This window comes from Athene cunicularia (genome assembly GCF_003259725.1).
Source record: "Athene cunicularia isolate RWA chromosome 1 unlocalized genomic scaffold, athCun1 chr1_part1, whole genome shotgun sequence".
Taxonomy (NCBI): Eukaryota; Metazoa; Chordata; class Aves; order Strigiformes; family Strigidae; genus Athene; species Athene cunicularia.
Window position 1 is genome coordinate 18,450,742 of NW_020799091.1, and position 20,910 is coordinate 18,471,651.

General features: G+C 38.2%; 1 protein-coding gene across 1 annotated transcript in view; it reads right to left on the minus strand.

Annotated features, from left to right (window-relative positions):
• Positions 1-12,803, minus strand: part of MICU2 (mitochondrial calcium uptake 2) — a 63,100-nt gene extending 50,297 nt beyond the window's left edge. Inside the window, exon 1 of the mRNA XM_026845534.1 lies at positions 12,653-12,803. Within this exon, the coding sequence (XP_026701335.1) occupies positions 12,653-12,740 (88 nt within the window). The 5' untranslated portion in view covers positions 12,741-12,803. The remainder of the gene's footprint in view (positions 1-12,652) is intronic.
• Between the last annotated feature and the right edge of the window lie 8,107 nt (positions 12,804-20,910).

Genomic DNA, 20,910 nt, shown 5'->3' on the forward strand with positions numbered 1-20,910 from the left:
GCTACTTTTTATCAGGGAGTGCAGGGATAGCACAAGGGGTAATGGTTTTAAAACCAAAAGAGGGTAGATTTAGATTAGATATAGGGAAGGATCTCTTCCCTGTGAGGGTGATGAGACACTGGCACAGGTTGCCCAGAGAAGCTGTGGCTGCCCCCTCCCTGGCAGTGTTCGAGGCCAGGCTGGACGGGGCTTTGAGCAACCTGGGCTAGTGGAAGGTGTCCCTGCCCATGGCAGGGGGGGTGGAACTGGATGATCTTTACAGTCCCTTTCAACCCAAACCATTCTATGATTCTATGAAGAAAAAACCAGCATTTTTGCCTTATTTGTCAAGACATGAGAGCACTAAGTACTAGGTTTAACAGTAAATTTGGGCATTTTATTCAAAGGAAACAATTCTGTGTTGGTAACTGCATTAGAGTTCTGTGCCTAAGCTCAAGGCCTGGGACATTTTCTCTTGCTGTCCAGAACACAGTAAATGCCAAAAAAAATCAGAACCTTATTAAGCTTATCTTCCAGAACATAAGTCCTATTCATGAACATGCAATTTACAGTTACTAGATGTTTGAGGGCATTGCTATTGAGTTTACAGAACAGTTAATTTGTAAACTATAAATGATACAAATTCTGCTTAGAAATGAAAGGATTAAGTGAACACCCACTAGATGGTGTTCAGTTACTGCATGGGGTGACTTGGGCTAGTTATAGCTGCAGCTCTTATTCACCTCTGCTTTGAAGGAGACTTTTCTTGAAGAAACAACAAATACATTTGTATAAGAAGACAAAAAGGGATGAAATCACTCTCTTTACTAGAAATTTGGAAATTACCACCTGTGTTGAATGTGGGTAAGTGGAACTTCTAAAACGTATGACAAATCTAAACAAAAGAAAGTACACAAGATTGTTTTGGATCCATTTGTTAATATTCTATGGTTTTACTCAAGATATTTTTTTTTTTTCAGTTGGTGATATTATTCATCTGTTCATCCTCCCAAACTCTCCTGACAGCATCCACTGAAAGAAAAGGGTGAATAAACACTCAAAAAAAGAAACAGATCCATTTTGCAATTAGTTTTATTAAAAGGATGAACAGAATTACTGGATGTCTATTCTAGTAGAACCTAATGCATCACTTTCATTTTCAGTAGAATTGTAGCAATTGCAACTAATTCCCATTAGTGAATCACCATAAGAAAAAAAAAGAATAAGAGTGCTATATTAGGGGAAGAGACTTTGGCATAGGTGCAGTACTGTAGTACTTCAGATATTACAGATTCCTGCAGATTACAAGGATGACTAGTGATAAAGGGAATTGCTATTCAGAGCTGAATTAAGTTGATCCTGTCATGTCAGAATTTCCAGAAGGAACCTTTTCCCTTTATAAGGTTCTGAAGTGCAACTTTACATTAAAATTTTAGGAAGGCCATTTTAATGCAGATGACCCCAGCGATGACATTACTTTTTCCAACTGCCACTGTGAGAAGATAAGGACATTCTAATGACCATGTTTGGGAATTTTCCTACAGAAGACTTTGCCTACTGCTTTGGGCATTTTACTGATCCTGCACAGCCCTACTTCATTATTTCCATAACTCTCCAGGTTCAGGCATTACTGCAATCTCTAGCTTTTCTTTCTTTTTCTTTCTCTTTCTTTTTGCTTTCTTCTCATACTTAATCGGAGTTCCTTTCAGTGGCTGACTTGCTCTCCTTCAGTCCACGTCATTCTCGCTTTTAACTTTAAATTAGCCAGGAGTTTCTTTCTACTTCTAAGATTAGCTCATTCTGTTATTAGCACATACAGAAGCTCTGAGCAAACCGGTAACAGCCCCTGCTGAGTCTGACTTGTTTATACATCATTAACATCTGTCACATAGCAATTAACAGATGTTTGGGACGTTTTCCTACAGCAGGGGCTCCAAGGGTATCTAAGTGATAACAGAATGCTCCTGTATTTTAAGCTAAGAAGGGTTTGTCCTATTTTTTCCACACAAAAAGACTACTGAAGCTATCTAGTTTTAGCTAGTTTCTGAGTACCAGAATGAAGAAAGTTACATTAACCTAATTGAAATGTTGTCTTTATGCAGAAGATAAGGTGCTAATGGAAAGAATCACAGGATCATGAAAAGACTGAGAACTCCCCTAAAAAATCAGTGAGAACTAAAGTAATGAGAAATCATAGAAGAACTTAAAACCAGATGTTAATCATGCCCTCCTGCAGTGGCCAAAATAGTTTGGTTAATTCGCAAGTTTAAAAAAAAAAAAATAATGCTGCCAATAGTACGTTTAATAGTAAATAACTGACATGATGTCCCATCAGCCTTCCTTATTAGCAGAAAAGAAAATCTCGTGCACCAACTAGAAGACCTCATCTGCTCTAAGGGGTGAACTTTGGAGACTGAATAGGAGAACAAAAGATAAGCCATCTCTTACCCCTATGACTTCAAACTCCTCACCTTCTAAAGAGAAGTTTGGCAGAAATAAAAAATAAATCTAGACAAAAAGATCAATAGTCTCTTTTAAAAAAAAATGAAGTTATTATTTTCTAGAATTGCCTTATTTCCCCAGGGAAAAAAGCTTTCTCCCCTGAATTCAAATCACCTGATGAAGCAAACCTCAAAAAGACATTTGACCACCCTGCCTTTCATTTTATATTCAGATTTTCTAAAGAATTCTGGTACTATTAAGCACCAGTGGAAACACTGCATTAGGTCTGTCAGAACAGAAATATAACATAAGTATTTATTCAGTAAAGATAATAGAGGAGATAAATCGAAAAGCATAAATATATGTTATATCAAAATTCCCACTAACATCTTCTCATTTAACTTGTAGCAGCCTTCAAAATACTGGGCTTCTCTGTCTGCTGCCCCTAATTATCCTTGCATTGTCTCCTTCCTGCCATACTCAGCTTCTCTGACAAAACTAATTGCTCCTCCAAGAGCAATCTTGGACTGAAAAAATGAACCATTTTTCCTGTTCCTGTGCAAAGGCATATACATTACCTAGGGGCCTCAAGCCCTTAACCTCCCTTTGGATGTTCTTTGCCAGATCTCTCTTTGTCTTAATCATGATTCCATGATTATATTAAAACTTCTTTCACTTAAGAACACAGTAATTTTCTCTACTGTACTACCCTCAGCCTAGCAGACACATGGACACAAATGAGGACCAAAAGCACTTAGGGTGCTCAAAGCTCTTCCTGCATGTAGCAACTGTGAGTAAAGCACAGGCTAAACAGGTTTAAGTGTTTCACTCTACTGAGCATTGCTTCGTACTGTTTCTCTCCTTGCTGAAGCTGCAGTTTGACAATTCAGATGTTTCAGTAACAGTATTTAAAAGCTCCTGACTTCAACCCTTCTTCAATCTCTTAGGCCACAGTGATTGCTAGTGGACTGTGTGTGCTATGAGCCAGGGAATTAAGTTAGCTTTATAAAAGAAATCAAATTCAGAAAAGAATGGAATAAAGCTATCTAGATGAAGCCATGACCTAGATGAAGCCATGAAACAGACAGCCACACCCAGGCAGAGGAGATAAGAATAAACCTGGGTTTGCTTAACCTAACAAGACCAGCACTGAGTGGTAATATTATTATCTATAATTCATCATGGGGTTAAGATGCAAAAGAAAAAAAAAAAAAAAATCCCTATTTTAGGTAATGGGAAAATGTTGGCACAAGGGCAAGTGGGTTTAAAGAGACAGTGATTAATTTTAGGCTGGATATCAGAAGAGTTTTCAAGCAACAGAGGGAATGCTATGTCACTTTTTCCAACATAAGCAGTGGTTACAAATAATTTTAAATTGAGCATGAAAAATCTATAAAAGGTCTGTATGTTAAGTTTTTAAACTGCTAGGATAATAGCTGACTTTTAGAATATATATGACAAATGTTGACATAATTAGACATGAAATGCTCGAAACAAGTGCTAAGCCATTATGTATCACCCTAATAGAATATGCAAAATCCTACACGTTAACTAGGTAAGCTGTGGTAATAAATATAAGTGTTCTTAGAATGGTACAACTGAGCAGATAGCCTTTTTCTTTCCTACAGCAGTACTGGACATAAAGAATAGGGACTGTCCTCCTGAAATGAGCATTTATTTCAGTTGCAGAGGAAAGAGAGTGAATTGAAATTTGAATCAAATTTTAAGTAGGCTTTTTACAATTCTCAAAGTGGGTGCAAATGAAAAGCAAACAATAGATGGCTTTCTTTTAGTGAAAGAGTACAGTCATTTTATGTTGCCCACTGTACTTCTAAATTGAACATACTGGTTTAAAAGCCCCTTACTTTTTCAACAGCAGAGACTGCCTTTACCACCATACACATCACAAAATCCGCTGCTCTTTTCTACTAAATAGTTGTTCTCTCTTGCCAATTTGAACAAAGCCAGAGAAGCAGATGAAATTATTGAACATTAGGGTTTATATTTTCTCCCAAGATAGTGACAGCAAAACAGAAGCGAGCTCTCACACTCTCTATCACCAAAAAAATCCATGGAGAAGAAATAATTGCTATGTCAGGGTGCGGGTGACTGTTCAGAAGTTGTCTGACACAGTAAATAAATACAGTCCCAATGGAAAAGCAGATATCCATCCACATGAGACAAAATGACTAATTTTAGTATTCTCTATTATAAGAATCTGCTCTGTCAGACTCACAACTGTTTGGATTCAGTCCACAGTTAAGAACAAACACATCTCACTCTTCCCCAGGAAAAACAAAAAACATTGAGAGGAACAAAAAAAGACAAAAGTCGTCTGTTTTCTAGAACTGGCAGTTTCTCCAGTGGGATACGTGACTGACTTAGTGCTTGCCAATACTAATGCAGCAGCAAGACTCCACTGTCCCAGCAGTATCAGAGGTATTGGTGCAAAGGACATGAATTCAAGGCTAGAAAAGAAGACTTGGGAAAATGAGCTGTATCATCCTGAAGACTTCAAACGTCAGCTCTTCTGAAAGACAACTGAAATAGTCTGGATAAAGTCAAATGGCAGCTGGCTTAGCCATGTTTTATATTAAAATTCTATAGAAGGAGCCCATTTTTAATTTTTATTAAGCCAGGTAGGACCACAGCTCTTGGTGAACAAAGACCCAGGATACCGGCATTTTCTATATACTGATAAGCTAACTAGAAAAAACAAGAAAGGCCAATTAGGATGTACTTGGACCTAGTAATGATGCTGAACTACCTTTCACCTCATAAGAACCAAGGAAGGATTTGTTGGAAAACATGGTATCTTCTTGTTAGCTATGGCTGAAAAATGCTTATGCTTTCAGGTGCACAAGCCTCTCCCAGGTCTGAGAGGAAAGATATTTAACTAAAGACATAACCAGCAGAATGACCAGGTATCCTCCAGCATTATGGATTGTGGTGTGAGGACCAGAGATCTCTGATGGACTGGACAATGTTGGAAGATTGATTTAATTACTAAAAGTTGGCTCTTGGCTGTAATTCTCCTCTGCAGTAACGAAGCTGGTAAACCCAAGAGAGGGCACTGCCATGTAAGCAGGTGGCTCTAACAAGAGAAACCTGTGTGTTTTACACATGGAAAAAAGTCTTTGAGCTCAGTATTTGCTTTTGTTTCACAGTAGATGAGAAAGGCTACTGAGCACAATCTGTGCTATAACCCACTGCAGGTGCAGGGCTGCAGAGTAAAAAAGAGAGCATAACCCAGGTAGTTTCTCCCATAGGAAATGGATGCCAGTGTTTTCCAAACAGGGAGCAGTGGAACTTCTCCAAGGTCTCCCTGGAGACCCTAGCTGTTTGGCAAGTAAGGACAGCTCCTCTCATCTACCAAAGCAAGCTGCACACCTTTCCTGCTGCTATTGCCTAGAAGGAAAGTGATTAATACTCAATAGTTCTGCCTTAGATGTTTAAAAACCCCTTGTAATTAACATCTCAGAGAACATGCAGAGAAGAAACAAATCAGTCTGTATCAAGGTTACTCAAAAAAGAATAAACCATCGACTAATATAATAAAAATTCACTGTTGGCCTAAGTAAAAGCACAGAACCATCAGCACTGAAAGAGTTACAAACCACTGAAAAATGTGAGGCTAGAATGCATGCTAGAGTTTGGCAGGAGCTGACCTGCACTCCTGGCACCTGCTATCATCCACTGAGGGTCCGCCAGATCCCCATCAATTCTAAATATCTGAATGCAACCCAAGGAATTTTAAAAACAGACTGTACTTCTTAGGTACAAACCAATACCTGTGTGTGTTAAGGACATATGTTGCAAGAAATTAAAATACATTTAAGAGTGATAAAAATTCACTGAATCTGATTTTCACGCTACATCTGTTAAGACTTAATTGTCAGTTAAGCAGGATGCTTCAGAACTGATTAAATTCCACTAAATTTATTTAAAAAAAAATATATACTGAAGTAATTTGTCAAAAGTATTCAGAACCCATGGCAGAAAAAATCCCATAGAGATTTTCTGTGGTATGCAGACAGTATGTTATAAATGTAGTTGAAAGTGTGCGGTATTCTACAAAAATAAAAAATCTTTACAAATAGAAAAAATATTCAGAGATGAATGATTGTACGAGTTCTTGAAATTTGCGCGTATGTGTAAAAAAAGTGACTTCTCTGTTAAGTATTTTAAATTTCATGGTAGCATGTCACAAAACTGGAATACTTGACTAAAGCAGAAACTGTTGCAAGGCTTCTGAAATTCTAAGGCAGCTGATGTTTATACAACAAGCAGACTCCTGTTATTAATAACCAGATCTTTCCATTACTTGTACTGCAAGTATTCTGTATGCACACAATATATTTTCATTCGTTTCAAGGAATCTGTTTTCCATTCAGATGTCATTAAATAACCAATAACTTTCACACTTTAAATAACTAAATCCTTCAAGATGTGTGTTGAGACCACTTGCCTCTTGCTTGCAACTGCTGAAGCCTGACCAGTTTTATTATTGGCACTGTTTGTGTTGAGTTTTGAAAAACTGCTTTCATTCATTGAGAAGTTGCAATGTATCTTCTCATTAACAATTGTTTTTCAGAAAGCTAAATAGCTAGTAATGTATTTTCAAATCATAACAACTTGCCAAATTTTTTACCGAATCAGTAAGCACTGCAGTCAATCGAGATAAGAATACAGATTCTGCGTCATTCTCCAGGTAGCCAGCAATGCCACAAAGGAAAAAAAAAGAATCAATCACAACAAAGCCACGAGTTTATTATAACCTTACTCTTCTATCATGCAGACATAACCACAAAACCACAAATGTAATTAATCCAATGTCAGTATAATTTTAAGGATCAGAAATATATTTTTCTATTTGACTTTAAAAGGAATGTATCCCAGGTACCTTCAGCACTGTCTCACAACATGCTTCAAATGCATGGAAATGGAACCGGGGGGGAAAAAAAAGGATACTTTCTCCCTGTGCAATAATATTCTAAAACCTGCTTCTTCTTAAGTGATTTTGCTCCATGGTTCCTTTCCCTCTAAACACCACTGCGCAATCCTTCCTCTTGCTCCCCCATCTGTCCATGCACACTTTCTCCCTGGTGCAGCTGCAGGGGCTACAGCGCTGGAAGCCAGCTCTTGTCTAACACCTCTACTCTAATCGCAGCACCTCTTGGATCTATTTTTCAAACAAATTTTTCTGAAAAATGAGAGCAAACAAGTCAGTCAGTGCAGTGGCCCATCCCTGCCTGACCAATGTCCAGATTTGATTGTTGTGGAGTGGAAGACCCCATTTCCCCTCAAGAATCCCATCTCTGATTCTGTTATGTAGTACCTCATGATACAACAGCTATGAAAACACATCAGTCTTTATTTTGATTTCACAAGAAAGCTTATGTGCAGATAGAAATACACATTGTCAGGCTTACAGGAATTTCTGCAGTACTTCTACTGTTTCTGAAAAACTATTTCCCTTCAAATTAATTTTTAGATAAACCAGTCCCATGAAGATCATCAGTGTTACATCAGACAGCCTATGTAACTAAGTTACCAGTGTTAACAAACTGTTGCTGAGAAGAAAAGAAGAAAAGATTTCACTTAGCTTATCTATTTACCAACAACTGGCTGAAGTACAACATTTTATCCAAAACTATCTAATATTTTATCCAGAATATAAATTTTAATGTTGTATTTGCACACTTAAGGGAAAGTAAAAGGCCAAGTGTATACAATATGTTACTTTAAAGACTTCCTTAGAGTTGCAGTAGGATTTCCTAATGGTGTTGGGGTGATGAAGGATAGCTGAAGATGAAAAATTCACAGTATGGGCTGGTTACAGGAGCAGAAATTTTTAGCAATCTGCCTATCTTTGCTTATGTGTGTAGATCCCTCAACAGGAAAATTAATTTCCTTCACTCACAACCCCATTTTGAGAATTGAGTAAACGACGACTAAGAAGCTTTGGCTAGAAATGGCTGATTATGTTTCATTTTTCTACAACTCAGAAGAGATTCATAGTGATCTTAAACCATCATGTTGCTTCTTTGCCTTGCAAGGGATCACCTCTGTTCTGCACATCCCATTCTGCAGATTTCTCTACTGTTTGGAGGATTTGAGCAACAACACATCAATGCCACAAAATACTAAATGCAGAGATAGAGAGAAAACAATCTCTTTGTTAATACATTAGAAATTTAGCAGGATTGAATTCAGTTCCCAACTGTGCCAATGACACCCCATATAACATTTTAATCCTCACTTCCTGCATGGAGCTTCACCACTTAGGTAAGCTTAAATCTTAGTCTTTGACTCTGAACCCTAGGTTTTAGACCTGACACTTGTGCATGACTCATACGAATCTGAATAGCTATCCTATATGAAAATTAGGTCAAAATGAAGACACTGAAGTATAGGCATCTGAACTCCCACTGGAGGCAAAACCTAAAGATCCAGAAACAAGAAGACTGACTCAGCTTGTTCTGAAGTACCCATCTACTGGCTGGTCCCTCTTGGCTCTCCAAGCCCCACTGACTGCACCAGCACTGGTCTCCACTAAGGACAATGGAGAACTCAATTCTCTCACTGTTCCAGCCTTGCATTGTATTCTTTCCTCAGATTCATTCACAGTGATGACCACCTTAATGCTGTGACAACCTGAAGCCACACATCATATCAAACCTGCAAACATATCACAACCTCGTGCCAACCATGTTTTCACGGAAAGCTTAATCAACTCAACCTCTCCCAGCAAACTTACACTGATACTCACTGACAGATAGGACTCTACTGTGGAAATACTGCCTCTGGCACACTGGTACCATAGAATACAGGAAAATTGGTTTAGTGCAGATAAAGGAGTGGTTCATGACATGAAGATGCTACGATACATTAAATCTGGACTGAGTATATACAGAAGGATCAAGATCTTTATTTAATAAGTCTGTCAGGAAACTCTGCGTTTGTTATCAGCTCATTCTCCTTAGATGGCAGGACTGTAAATATTTTTTCTTCATTATCACCCTGACAGTAAATAACTTTGCAGGTGTAATTTAATCAACAGGAATGCCAAGATTTCACAATTTTTGGCCTACCATAAAGAAAATGAGTGATAGAGAAACTCATGCACCAGGAAACAAATGAGCAGAACTAGTGAACTAAGGTCTATCAAGCAGGGTTCAAGATCACTTGAGTTGGATGACAGTTGATATATTTGCACTATAGTTCATCTGTTTTGTTATCTGGGAAAGTGTTCTATAATAAATCATAATTTATTGCATGTTTTGCAACCTTGTCAAAGGGCACACCTAAGATTTTTGCTTCAGTAATGAATTCCACCCAACTGTGTACAGGAACTCACTCAACAATCTGGACATAGCTAAAATATTTTGGTATTTTCTAACCTCAGCACTTCTGATCTAGCACCAACAACTGATCTGGTTTACAGAACACCACATTTACTTTCTTCTGAATTTAACTGTGCTTAAAAACTAACAGGAGATTTCAAAGTAATTCTCCAATGACAATCACCAGTGAGCAAAAAATCCCAAGACTGCTGGACAAAGACCCCTATTTTCCCAATCCATAACTACTTCCCATCCCCCCTTTTTGTTTGCCTTTTTCCTGTTTGGGAGTGTTTATCTCTGAATAAGAACAGAGCAACAAAATGTTGTGATCAACCTCAGCAATATTTCTTGGGTTATACAGCTGAATTGCCCATGAGGCTGGTCATATGTTCCTGCCTATTATCTATATAAAAAAGACAGCAGAAACAAAACTCTAGAGCAGCCTTAAGCCTTTCATATTATTATATACAGCAATCAACTGGCAAACTCCAAGCAAATATTTATGAAAATGAATGGTTATTGCCAGGGTGCTTCAAATTTTTCCAAGTGTTTTTTTTTTTTTTAATTAGTGATTAATCAAAAATAGGTAGAGAATAACCCAATCATTACATCTTTAAGTTCAGCATTATAAAACTCACCATTTGTATGTAGTATCACATATTAAAATTGCATCTCAAGTATACCAGTAAATGAAGGGCTTTCTAGGTTGCATGCCTGTTTTTCTTTCTAAAACCACTGTTCAGGGTGAAAGGGAATTAATATTATGATATAAGCAGAAAGTTTCAGAAAATTATTGCTGCTTTGCTATGAAGTTCACTATCCTGATCTACTCTGAATATACCTGGACAGACACTTAAGACAGGTCTGTTTATTTTACTTGTATGAAACTCATCTAAACACAATGAACAAATGACTGACTTTAAAATACTTAACACCCCACATATCTCTGCTAACAAATGCTATGTCTGTTTACAGTTACAAGAAAACCTAAAATCCCAAGTAATACGGCTTGAGAATTTCTTACCATTGTACTTATGCTACTGCCCAAAGAACCCAGGCCAATGATGTTTAGAAAAATGTTTAGGAGCAGTAGATTCAAGTATTAACATTTTTCTGTGAATTGTCTATGATGCTATTGTTGTAAGCCTGACCTCAATTTGAAATGCTAAATATGCACTAGTGGAAAGACTTTTTTTTTGTTCACGTGTTTTTTCTTGTCATTATTTTTCTTTTCTGTTTAACACTGTTTCTTACTCATATTAGCAAAGTAACTGAAATTAACTTGGCTGCATTACAAATAAATCTTACCCACATACCACTTCATTAAAAATCTGCACGTGTACTATTATAGTTAGAGTAACCAATTAATATGTATGAACTGCTATGACTGAAAAACACTTATTTCTTTAACCATGCTTTCACAGACAAGTGTCTGAAAGCCATATCTTCAAAACTGAAAATTACAGTATTCACTGCCTTTCAGTGTTTCAGGCTAGAAAACTCAAAAGAAAATATCTTCTAGGTTTTTAACTTAATGATCTAAGTTTTTAAGGGGAAAGAACTCTTCCTGTTAGCCATATATTAAAAGTTATTTTGAGAGTCTCCATGACTCTCAAGGTCATAAAGTCCTTCTAAGGATTTATATTCAGCATTGGATAATATTAGAAGTTGTGTCAGCAGTGAAGCCATGTATTCTTGTCACCTATAGATTTTTGGCAGACAAGAAAACTTCTTTTATTAGAGATTCTTGTGTTCTATTCTTTCACCACTTGCAGCTCAGTAAACTCTGTTCTGCCCCACGTTTCTCACAGGATTGAATCAAAGTGTGTTCAAGTCTCCTTCCTCCTTGTTTCTCAAGGCTACCCTGAATTCCCTTCTGTATGTCCTGTTAAATACCTACAAGTTGCTCAGATATTAGCTGCAAGCTGGGCAGAGCATCCCAGGCTACAAATGGCTTTTGCTAGACAACAAGCTTCCCTTGTCGGTATGTGCAGACTGCAGCAGTGATTAAAGTTGGGATTTCCCTCTCTTTCCCTCAGCATACATACTAACAGAGTATTTGTCCTCTGAGTGACAATTCTCTCTGAAACTTGGAGAACTTAACCTTTCTAAAGCAGAAAAATTATTGGGAAAGCTGTAAAAGCCAAATTCTTGGAGAAAAAAAAAAAAAAAGAATTAAAAACCCCCCACCCTGTAACATGAAAATTAGAGATGATACAAAAGGGGATAAAAGAAGCTTAAGGAATGGGGTAGAGTTAATGAGGTAAGAAAACCAGGAGGAAAGGAGGACAACCACTTGTGCACTTTTTATTTGTGTGCTGGTCCTATCTTCTCCTCAGAAAGCATGCTTTTAAAAGTACTTTTGCAAAAACATGCATACAATTTTGATTTGTTCTTACCTAGGTTTTGTACAAACCAGAGGAGATTTGAAACCAGAAACCTAGAACTGAGATCAATGCTTCATTACACTCATTCAAGTCACTCCCATCACTGCCTCTTCTAAGAAAAAAGGTCACAGAGTACTTACTGGTGAAGTGGAGAGACAGATAATGGGGCTAGGAATGGTATGAACACTATTATATTACAGTCCTACTATTTTCTGTGGCATGTAAGTAATTAAGGAGCTACATACTGATCAGACATGCAAATTATGCAGAGATGTAATGTCATCATCAAGTCACCAGATTTCTAAATCATCAGCCTCACTTCACTGGTGTAAATGGTGGTGGTGCCTGTGAGAATCCATATGCACAACATTTACAAATTGGCTTCTGCTTATTTATGTCAGATAAAGGATCTTATCTCAGTGATTTGCAAATTACATCTTTAAGGGGACCTGCAAGTTTCTTTTCCTTCACAAATACAATCATGAGAAAACAACTTACGTTCAACTTGATCAAACATTACTGAGAACAAGAAATCTCTTGGTGTCATGTAATATTCTCCTTCATGTTCCAATGATGCAAAATGCATGAAGCGATGCTTCCGAAGAGACAGTCTTTCATCCTTTTCCGCATGAATGACATTTTCCTTCTGAAACAGAGAAAAAAAAAATCCATGCAGAAAGATGGTTGCATTTGTAGACCAACTGTGATTACAAAGAATCCTCTACCCAATCTTGATTAACCTCAATATTTTGTGGGTAACCACAACAAGAGACTACCAAAAATTAAAGCTTTTATGTCATGGTCTTAATGAATGACATGCTTATACAACATTCAAAGTATTTTTTGGCTTCACTGACAGCATGCCTTAACAACACAGCTGAACCAAATTAATGGCTTGCCATCAGCGAAGGCTAAAGGCTGCCCTTGCTTCCCACTCCCCTGCTCTTGGCCATATGGTCCTGCATCTCCTTGTTTGCCAGCTCTGCTACTTGTTGGACTCTTGCTGAGACAAATTCAGCTCGCTAACTCAACAAAAAACTAAGCCAACAAAAGAACAAATAGGATTTTTCCAGGTTAGTGACTGGCTCGGCAAAGGTTGAAATGTGCTCTGCATCCATGCAAAAGATCCACTCCAAAAGTAAACTACCAAGTTGTGGAGTAACTCATAAGACAGAAGAATAATGATGTTCTAGTTTAAGTACGGGCCTATCTTTCAGAGAAGTCTGAAGAATGGGAAAAGCAAAGAAAACGCTTGACAAAAGAGTCAGAGATTGTATCACCAAACCCAAAGATTCAACTAGTCAAGCAAACAAAAAGCTTCCAACTCTACACCCCCACCCCACCCCGAATATCAAGACACGCTTGATTTTAATTCATTGTATTAATTAATACAAGTTGACAACACTCTGATGAGTAGTAACAGCACTTACTGGCAGCAAGATAGGACACAGACACAGTGAAACAGAGACATTCACATTTTAGGATTTTAGAGATAATAAGTGACAACAGGAAAATGAGACACTAAAATTCAGAACACATGATGCACATTTGAACATTAATCACAGAACAAATTTACCACCAGCAGCAGCACTAAATTTTAGGACTGTTCAAAGATGTGAGAAAGCGAATGAAAAGCAAGAAAATCCAAAGCTAATTACCAAGATAGCAACTTGAACATACTTGAAACAATTCAGTAAACAGCAAGATGGATCTGCAGCTAGGCCAGTGCTCCTGGCATTACTTGGTGTGTGATGAAGATGAGTGGGTACAGCCTAGGGCATGCCCTACTGAGATGCTGCAGCACAGCTTCCAGAAAACGACCACCCTTTGTTTATGCAGTTTTCAGTTTCTGGATCATTCCTATGGACTGCTTAGCATTTGACCAGTCCAGTATAGTGCTGGCATACGCTGCGTTTTGCAAACTGGGTTACTCCTGAGACAGGGCAGTGTAAGCACCTCCTGGTTACACTCAGACCAGCTGCAGGTGCAATGAGGGTCTCATCACATAATGTTAAAACACAGGGTCTGCTGTGCTGAGTGTGCTCATGGGGTGAACTGTGGGATAGGTAGACACTATGTGAATGGAGGAGGGTGGAGGCCAGTGGGAACACCTTGCTTGGTTTTGCTGAAGTCAGCACTGGTTATATGACACACATGGGAGCTTGCATGGAAGGTTGCTAGGAAAATCAGGAATATGCGCAGGTATTTGCAAATAGCATAGCAGGTAATGGGGCGCCTGCACATCTAGGGAGTGGACAAGTGTGGAGGGAATGGGAGTCTCCTAACCACTTAAAAGCTGTCATCAGATTTCTGACACTTGAGTCTTAACATGCTATTATTCAAGGAAGGGAATTGATAACTCAAGTCTCCTCCACTGAGTTTGAACACTTGCAGAATCAAGCACTAGCAGTTACATTTCCTCCACCTAGCTGACAACGTGCCAGGAGTTTGGTATGAAATGGCAAAGGCAGCAGTGGAGCTAGCTGATACAATGAACATGAAAGCTGCTTTGGGACAGTAACTTCTAGCTCTCAAACAGGGCTCTGAAGTTAAAGGAATAAACATCAGGTTTAGTGTCAGGCTTGTGAGGCAGAGGAAAGAGATGGGGGACAGATATTGATAGAGGCGGCTCCAAGTAATGGGACCCAGTGTGGTCTGAGAGTAATGACCAACTGCTTTGAAGTCAAGCACTCTGGGAACAAGAGAGTGGACCTCAAGCTATGGTCAATAACCAGCCCATTGAAGAAAGAAGACAATGAGACATCAGAGAAGAGGATGGAGCATTTCAACTTTGCATCATTAGGTTTCCTTTTTCTCTACCCACCATGGTCGCTCACTGGATATGGGGACTGTATGTTCATACAACCTGGGGATGTCAAGACAAGGTGTACAACTGGCAAACCTATAGTCACAGCCTGGATACAATTACCATCATACATTATATTGTACTTATAGTTCTAAATAGAAGGATGCAACCTGCCATTTAATCCCACACTATGCACCTCTGTGTTAGCATTAAACACTTGTTAAAAACTTGACTGAACAATACAAGCACCCTGTTATAGTCAATTTTAGTTTCCCCTTGTAGCATGTGTGCTTCCCTCAAACCTGGGGATTCCAATGAAGGTGGGGGAGAGGGGACCAACAAGAAAAGAAAAACAAAGTACTCCTAATTTAGAATTAAAACAGTTATATTCTGATATGCAAGGAGAATGAGGGCTACTTCTGTGTATCTGAAGCCAAGGTTTGTTTTGTTTCAGATATGAACAATTTATATCAATATCACTGCTTTAAACTTACATAGTACAGAGTTTCATCATGGCCTACAACACAAGCTGCATTGCTGCTGTTCTATGATTCAGATCTGTACATTCTGGAAAACACTGTTTAGAAATAAATCTACTGTAATGAGAACTTTAGCTTTATTCTTTTAAAAACTTTGGGTGACAAGTGACTCCGTAATTTCTTAGTTAACAAGATTCACAGAATGACAGAATAGTTTGAGTTGGAAGGAACCTTAAAGATCATCTGGTTCCAACCCCCCTGCCATGGGCAGGGACACCTTCCACTAGCCCAGGTTGCTCAAAGCCCCGTCCAACCTGGCCCTGAACACTGCCAGGGAGGGGGCAGCCACAGCTTCTCTGGGCAACCTCTGCCAGTGTCTCATCACCCTCACAGTGAAGAATCTCTTCCTTATATCCAATCTAAATCTACCCTCTTTTGGTTTTAAAACCATTACCCCTCATCCTATCACTACGCTCCCTGATAGACAGTCCCTCCCTATCTCTCCTGTAGGCCCCCTTTAAGTACTGGAAGGCTGCTATAAGTTCTTCCCAGAGCCTTCTCCAGGCTGAACAACCCCAACTCTCTCAACCTGTCCTAACAAGGGAGGTGTTCCATCCCTCTGATCATCTCTGTGGTTCTCCTCTGGACTCACTCCCAACAGGTGTATGTCCTTATTTTGGGAGCCCCAGAACTAAATACAGTACTCCAGGTGGGGTCTTATGAGAGCAGCAGGGGAGAATCACCTCCCCCAACCTGCTGGTCACACTTCTTTTGATGCAACAAACACTGCAGATACCAAATGAATAGTTCGTAGTTTCTGGGTATTAACACACAGCATTCTTACAAAAAACACTTCCTTCTCATAACAACTTAAGCAATTTTCACCTAACAGCAAATTAAAAAAACCCAAGAAAACCTTCTTCACAGTTGTCCTTTAACTAAAATTATGAAATGAAAAACAATCTTTCTGCACAAATACAAAATAAAAACATTTAGTCAAGAGCTTATCCTATGTGTTCAAACCAACTGGATTTTCAAGTTTCTTAAGTCTTGTAGTACTTCTCTGAATTTGTCTAAAGCTTTTAAACTTGTCACAGAGACCAAAGCACGGAATTTCAGCAATCCACCATTTTAATTGAAATAGATAGGTACAAGTTCACATGTTAACTCTGATGAGTGCCTTGTATTTGGAACATAATTTATTTCCATCAGAACTACAATAATGTGTGACTACAGATTCATCAAGCCCCTTTCTTTTCATGAACATAGCACCCCCGATTGACAAAACAGCCTTGGGGACACAGGTCAATTCTTACAAAAGTGAGGTTCGAATACTAGCACAAACGAGATAAGAAAACCTTACGGGATAAAATGCATCAGCTGTGTCATCTCCTACTTCGTTTTCAAAGCTTTTGCAAAATTCCTGACTTCCTGTCACTGTATGACAAACTCAGCATCTGCTAAAGGCACTCTGACCCCTCTGGACACCAGCATGAGCTATGCTAGAGCTCTGCTGCTCATGTGTAACTGTTTACTACTTCTGAAGAGCATATGCCCCTCACACTGAAAATTCATTGCACTCCAAGGGCAGTAAGACAATTTATACCAACTACAAAGCTGACCAGCCATCTTTATGATGATAGGTATTTTTACTTCTGCTTTCTCCCCATTTTTTAACACAGTTACTGTAAGAGTCTCTTCAGCATGCTCCAAGTATGTTTATGATAAAGGAAAAGAAGACAGTCTGTGCAACAATCAGAAGTGCAGAGGTATAACCTGAAAGCAAAATGTTTGTAATTATCTCATATCCCATTATTTTGCACTTTAATTTATGGAGGAGTGCAAGGCAGACCTCAGTGAATGTGTGGGAGAGGAACCTGTACAAACAAAATAAAAAGCTTACCAAAATACTTCCAAAATGCTAAATAAGTTTTACCCCTCTTGACAGTTATGAGCATAAAGACTGAAGTTTCCCCAAATGGGTTTGCAGTCTGCACAAAACCTAAGAAAAAAATAATCTGAAAGATTTTTATTAAAATACTTTTTATTACAGGACATCTAGAACCTTGACCGAACTGGGCTTTTTCAAACCAGAAGAGAAAGCTTCAGGGGAATCTAATAGCAATCCACCAGTGCCTATAGGAAAGTTACCAAGACGACTAAACTGTGCTCTCCACTAGAGCTTCATACAGCTACACCACCAGCAACTCCATTAATCATGGTTAATCCAGGCTCCCTTTATAACGAGTGCTGGGAATGGCAGTTCTGGAGTGCAATTACATGGACTTTTTTTAGCTGTCTGGGAAGAGTTTAGAAGATGCAGGGAGGGATAGAGCACCACAAAAAAAAAGTTGATCTCCCTTCATACCAAACATGTTTGCACAATTTTATTGCATGAGAGAACAAAAATCATAACTGGAGAGTAGAATCTTGCAGGAGAAGAGGTGGTGGCAGAGGTGTTACACACTACAGTCAGACCAGAAAGTATGTAAGGAATGTGGAGATTTTTCTGTCCAGAATGAAGGTAGGTAGCATCAATGGCCACATACTCAAATAGCACATCATGATGATGTCAGGCCTTTTAATTGCCATCTTTCTCACAGTGTTTTCCAAAACCAATAATACTGTTTAATTGGATTAATACCAATTAAGAACTTGAACATGCTACATTTGGCAACCGAGACTACGAATTCACAATCAAGTTGTAATGACATCCAAAAAGCGGTGACTCCTCAGATGTGAGCCATAATTTAAAATTTGACTAAAATATTCAATACAATTATTTCTGCAATTTTAATTAAATTGAATGTAGCTACATTTTTGCCCTTTAAAGATCAATACCGATGATCTTATACTTACTCTTCTTAATTTCTTCCTTAAACATACTGCCAGCATTTAATTAAGCTTTCAGTGACATCTTTCTTGCATATTTTGGTCATCACACTTTCATTAGCCACACTGCCAACTACAACTCTCGTATTGCCTCAGTTCTCCATTTCACCACACAAAACCACTCTCATAACCTAAATAAACAATAGGAACATAACACTTTACTATGATTAACTGTATCACTTCTTTCCACCAAACTGTTGTTTCTGGACTACTATTGCCAGTGATCAAGTTATTCCTGAAACTATGGTTTTAGACACTCCCTATTCCTGAGCAAAAGCAGATATAATGTGTTAGGGACGGGGACATGGGCATCCTGAAGCAGGTACAGGCCATGTCATTGGCTAAGTGTAAAACATAGACAAGCCTACAATAGCAGTTTACACGCTCTTTTAAAGCTGCATTCCCCTCCATCACTACTGTTTTCTTCACTGATACATCTCTCTATATCTTCAGCAAGCAGCGATGCCTGACCCACCAAACACAGTTGGTAGAGGATGGAAATATATGGGAAAAGAGCTATGGATTTTTGAAAAGAAGCAGCATAACTCTCATTTGCTCTGAGAAGGGACAAATGGTTGAATAACTATTCCAAATGCCTAACCAAAGACTGAATAAAAATTATGTTTTGAAGAAAAGTGATTCAATCACTTAAGATTGATCTTCTTTTGAAGTACCATTCTAAAGAATGCACAGGGGAGAAAGCTCTCTCTCAACAATTCAGTATCCTTCCCACTTCAATTAAGTCCTGACTAATTTCCAAGTACTTTTTCCTGAGTCATCCAAGGAGTCCTTCAGATAAAAAGATTTGACATTCCTGACATTTCTAAAAATACTGTCAAATTTCATTTTGCTCATAAAAATGCATGTACAGGGAAAAAATGCAGAGCTTTTGTCTTTAATTCTATGCCACAAAATGAGCTTCAAGTAAAGACAGGTATGTGGTAGGAAACAATTATGTATTTAAGGTTGGACTTCAGATATTAAGGTATCTGTAATCCAATACCTCTGCAGGAGTGCAAACTCAAAGCAAACAGGGTACAAAAATTCAAATTTACTGAGAGGCAATGGGTGAGAATAATCTGTTACTATTGCTTGACAGGATTCTTGTAAGCATAATTTAAAATGACTCTGCGATTGTCTTGGACTTGTTTTGTCTTTAACAATGCCATATAAGAAGAAATCAAACCACAAAGAGCTATGCTGCATTAACATTAAGGCTTGGGCTGAAATTCCATCCTTAACTTGTTCTATTGTGTGTGGGTACAGCCGGGGCTTCAAACGCTGGGTGTTCCAACATGCTCCACAGCACCCCCACACAAGTGTGTGAATTAAGAATGATGTTTCAGCTTTAACTTGGAATTTAGTTGCCTTTGTGGTTTTATGTCGAGCTTCCAATGCCAATTTGAGAATGTCCATGGTAAAGCTATAATAGGTGATGGTAACTTAGAACTGAATGACTTAAAAAGGGCTCTAGAAGGATGCAAGTGTTTTCCTCTTGACATGGCAAGGGATCAGCAGCTGACCAGCCACTGGTGTCTATAAGCATTACCGAAGACTATGGCTTCCTTCTTGGCTTCCTTCATGGAGAAATGCCCAAGGGCAACAATGTTACTTCTTACAATTAATTTTCAGATTGATGAAATGAATCTATTTATCAGTCTCTTAATTTAGGATGCTAATAAGGGATTCATAGTGTTCAATTTCAGGCTTCAATTTTTTTTGGTATGAAAAATATCAAGCTTAATTCAAATAGAAACCTTATATTTACTGTATCTTTGATTTTTTAAAAAAATACATTAAATAAAAATGAAGGTTACATAAATAAAACCTGGGTAACCCTTACCTGTGGTTTTCCTAACACTGCTGATCACTGTGATGTGATTTTGGTAACACTGCTAAGCAAATTCTACATCCATTCAAAATCTAACTACTTGTGGACAAACTCAAATATTTTCAGCTGGTTATGAGTCAGAAATTACTTAGAATAAGCATATACACTTATCTCTTCTTGAATGTAAAATTATGTCTTCCACGTTCATTCATTTTATTTTTTTCCCTTTGCACAGAATTCAGTGTTTTGATGTTCCTGCATCTTTTATATGCTTCCCATCTTAATTTTTTCTGCTTATAAAATAGTCTGCATGTTCCAGTTAACTTTTCCCAACATAATTTATCTTTCTTCACTCTATTCTTTTCTATATAATCTACTTATTTTGCCTCTTTATATCCTTTCATTGCCTCTCTTTCCTCCATCATCTATACACTTTCTTCCACCTTCCCCTTTCCCTGAAAAAAAAAAAACAACAAGCTATAAACTTTTTTCCCCTCCTCTGAAAAGCGGATGGATCAATGCTCTCTTTTAATTGTCTGATCTGGAAGAGTTAACTTGCACCACTCCTTTTACCTGCAATAAGGATAACTAAACCAATGTGTGGGATGTAATTAAAATCCAGTTGGTGCCAGCAGGCTCTCTGGGAGCTTTAGGTTTGGATCCATTAATTCACACTAGATCTAGACATGGATTTAGCAACTCTATATTAAGTTTCTGTAAGACTGATGAAAACTTTTCGGTTAACTTG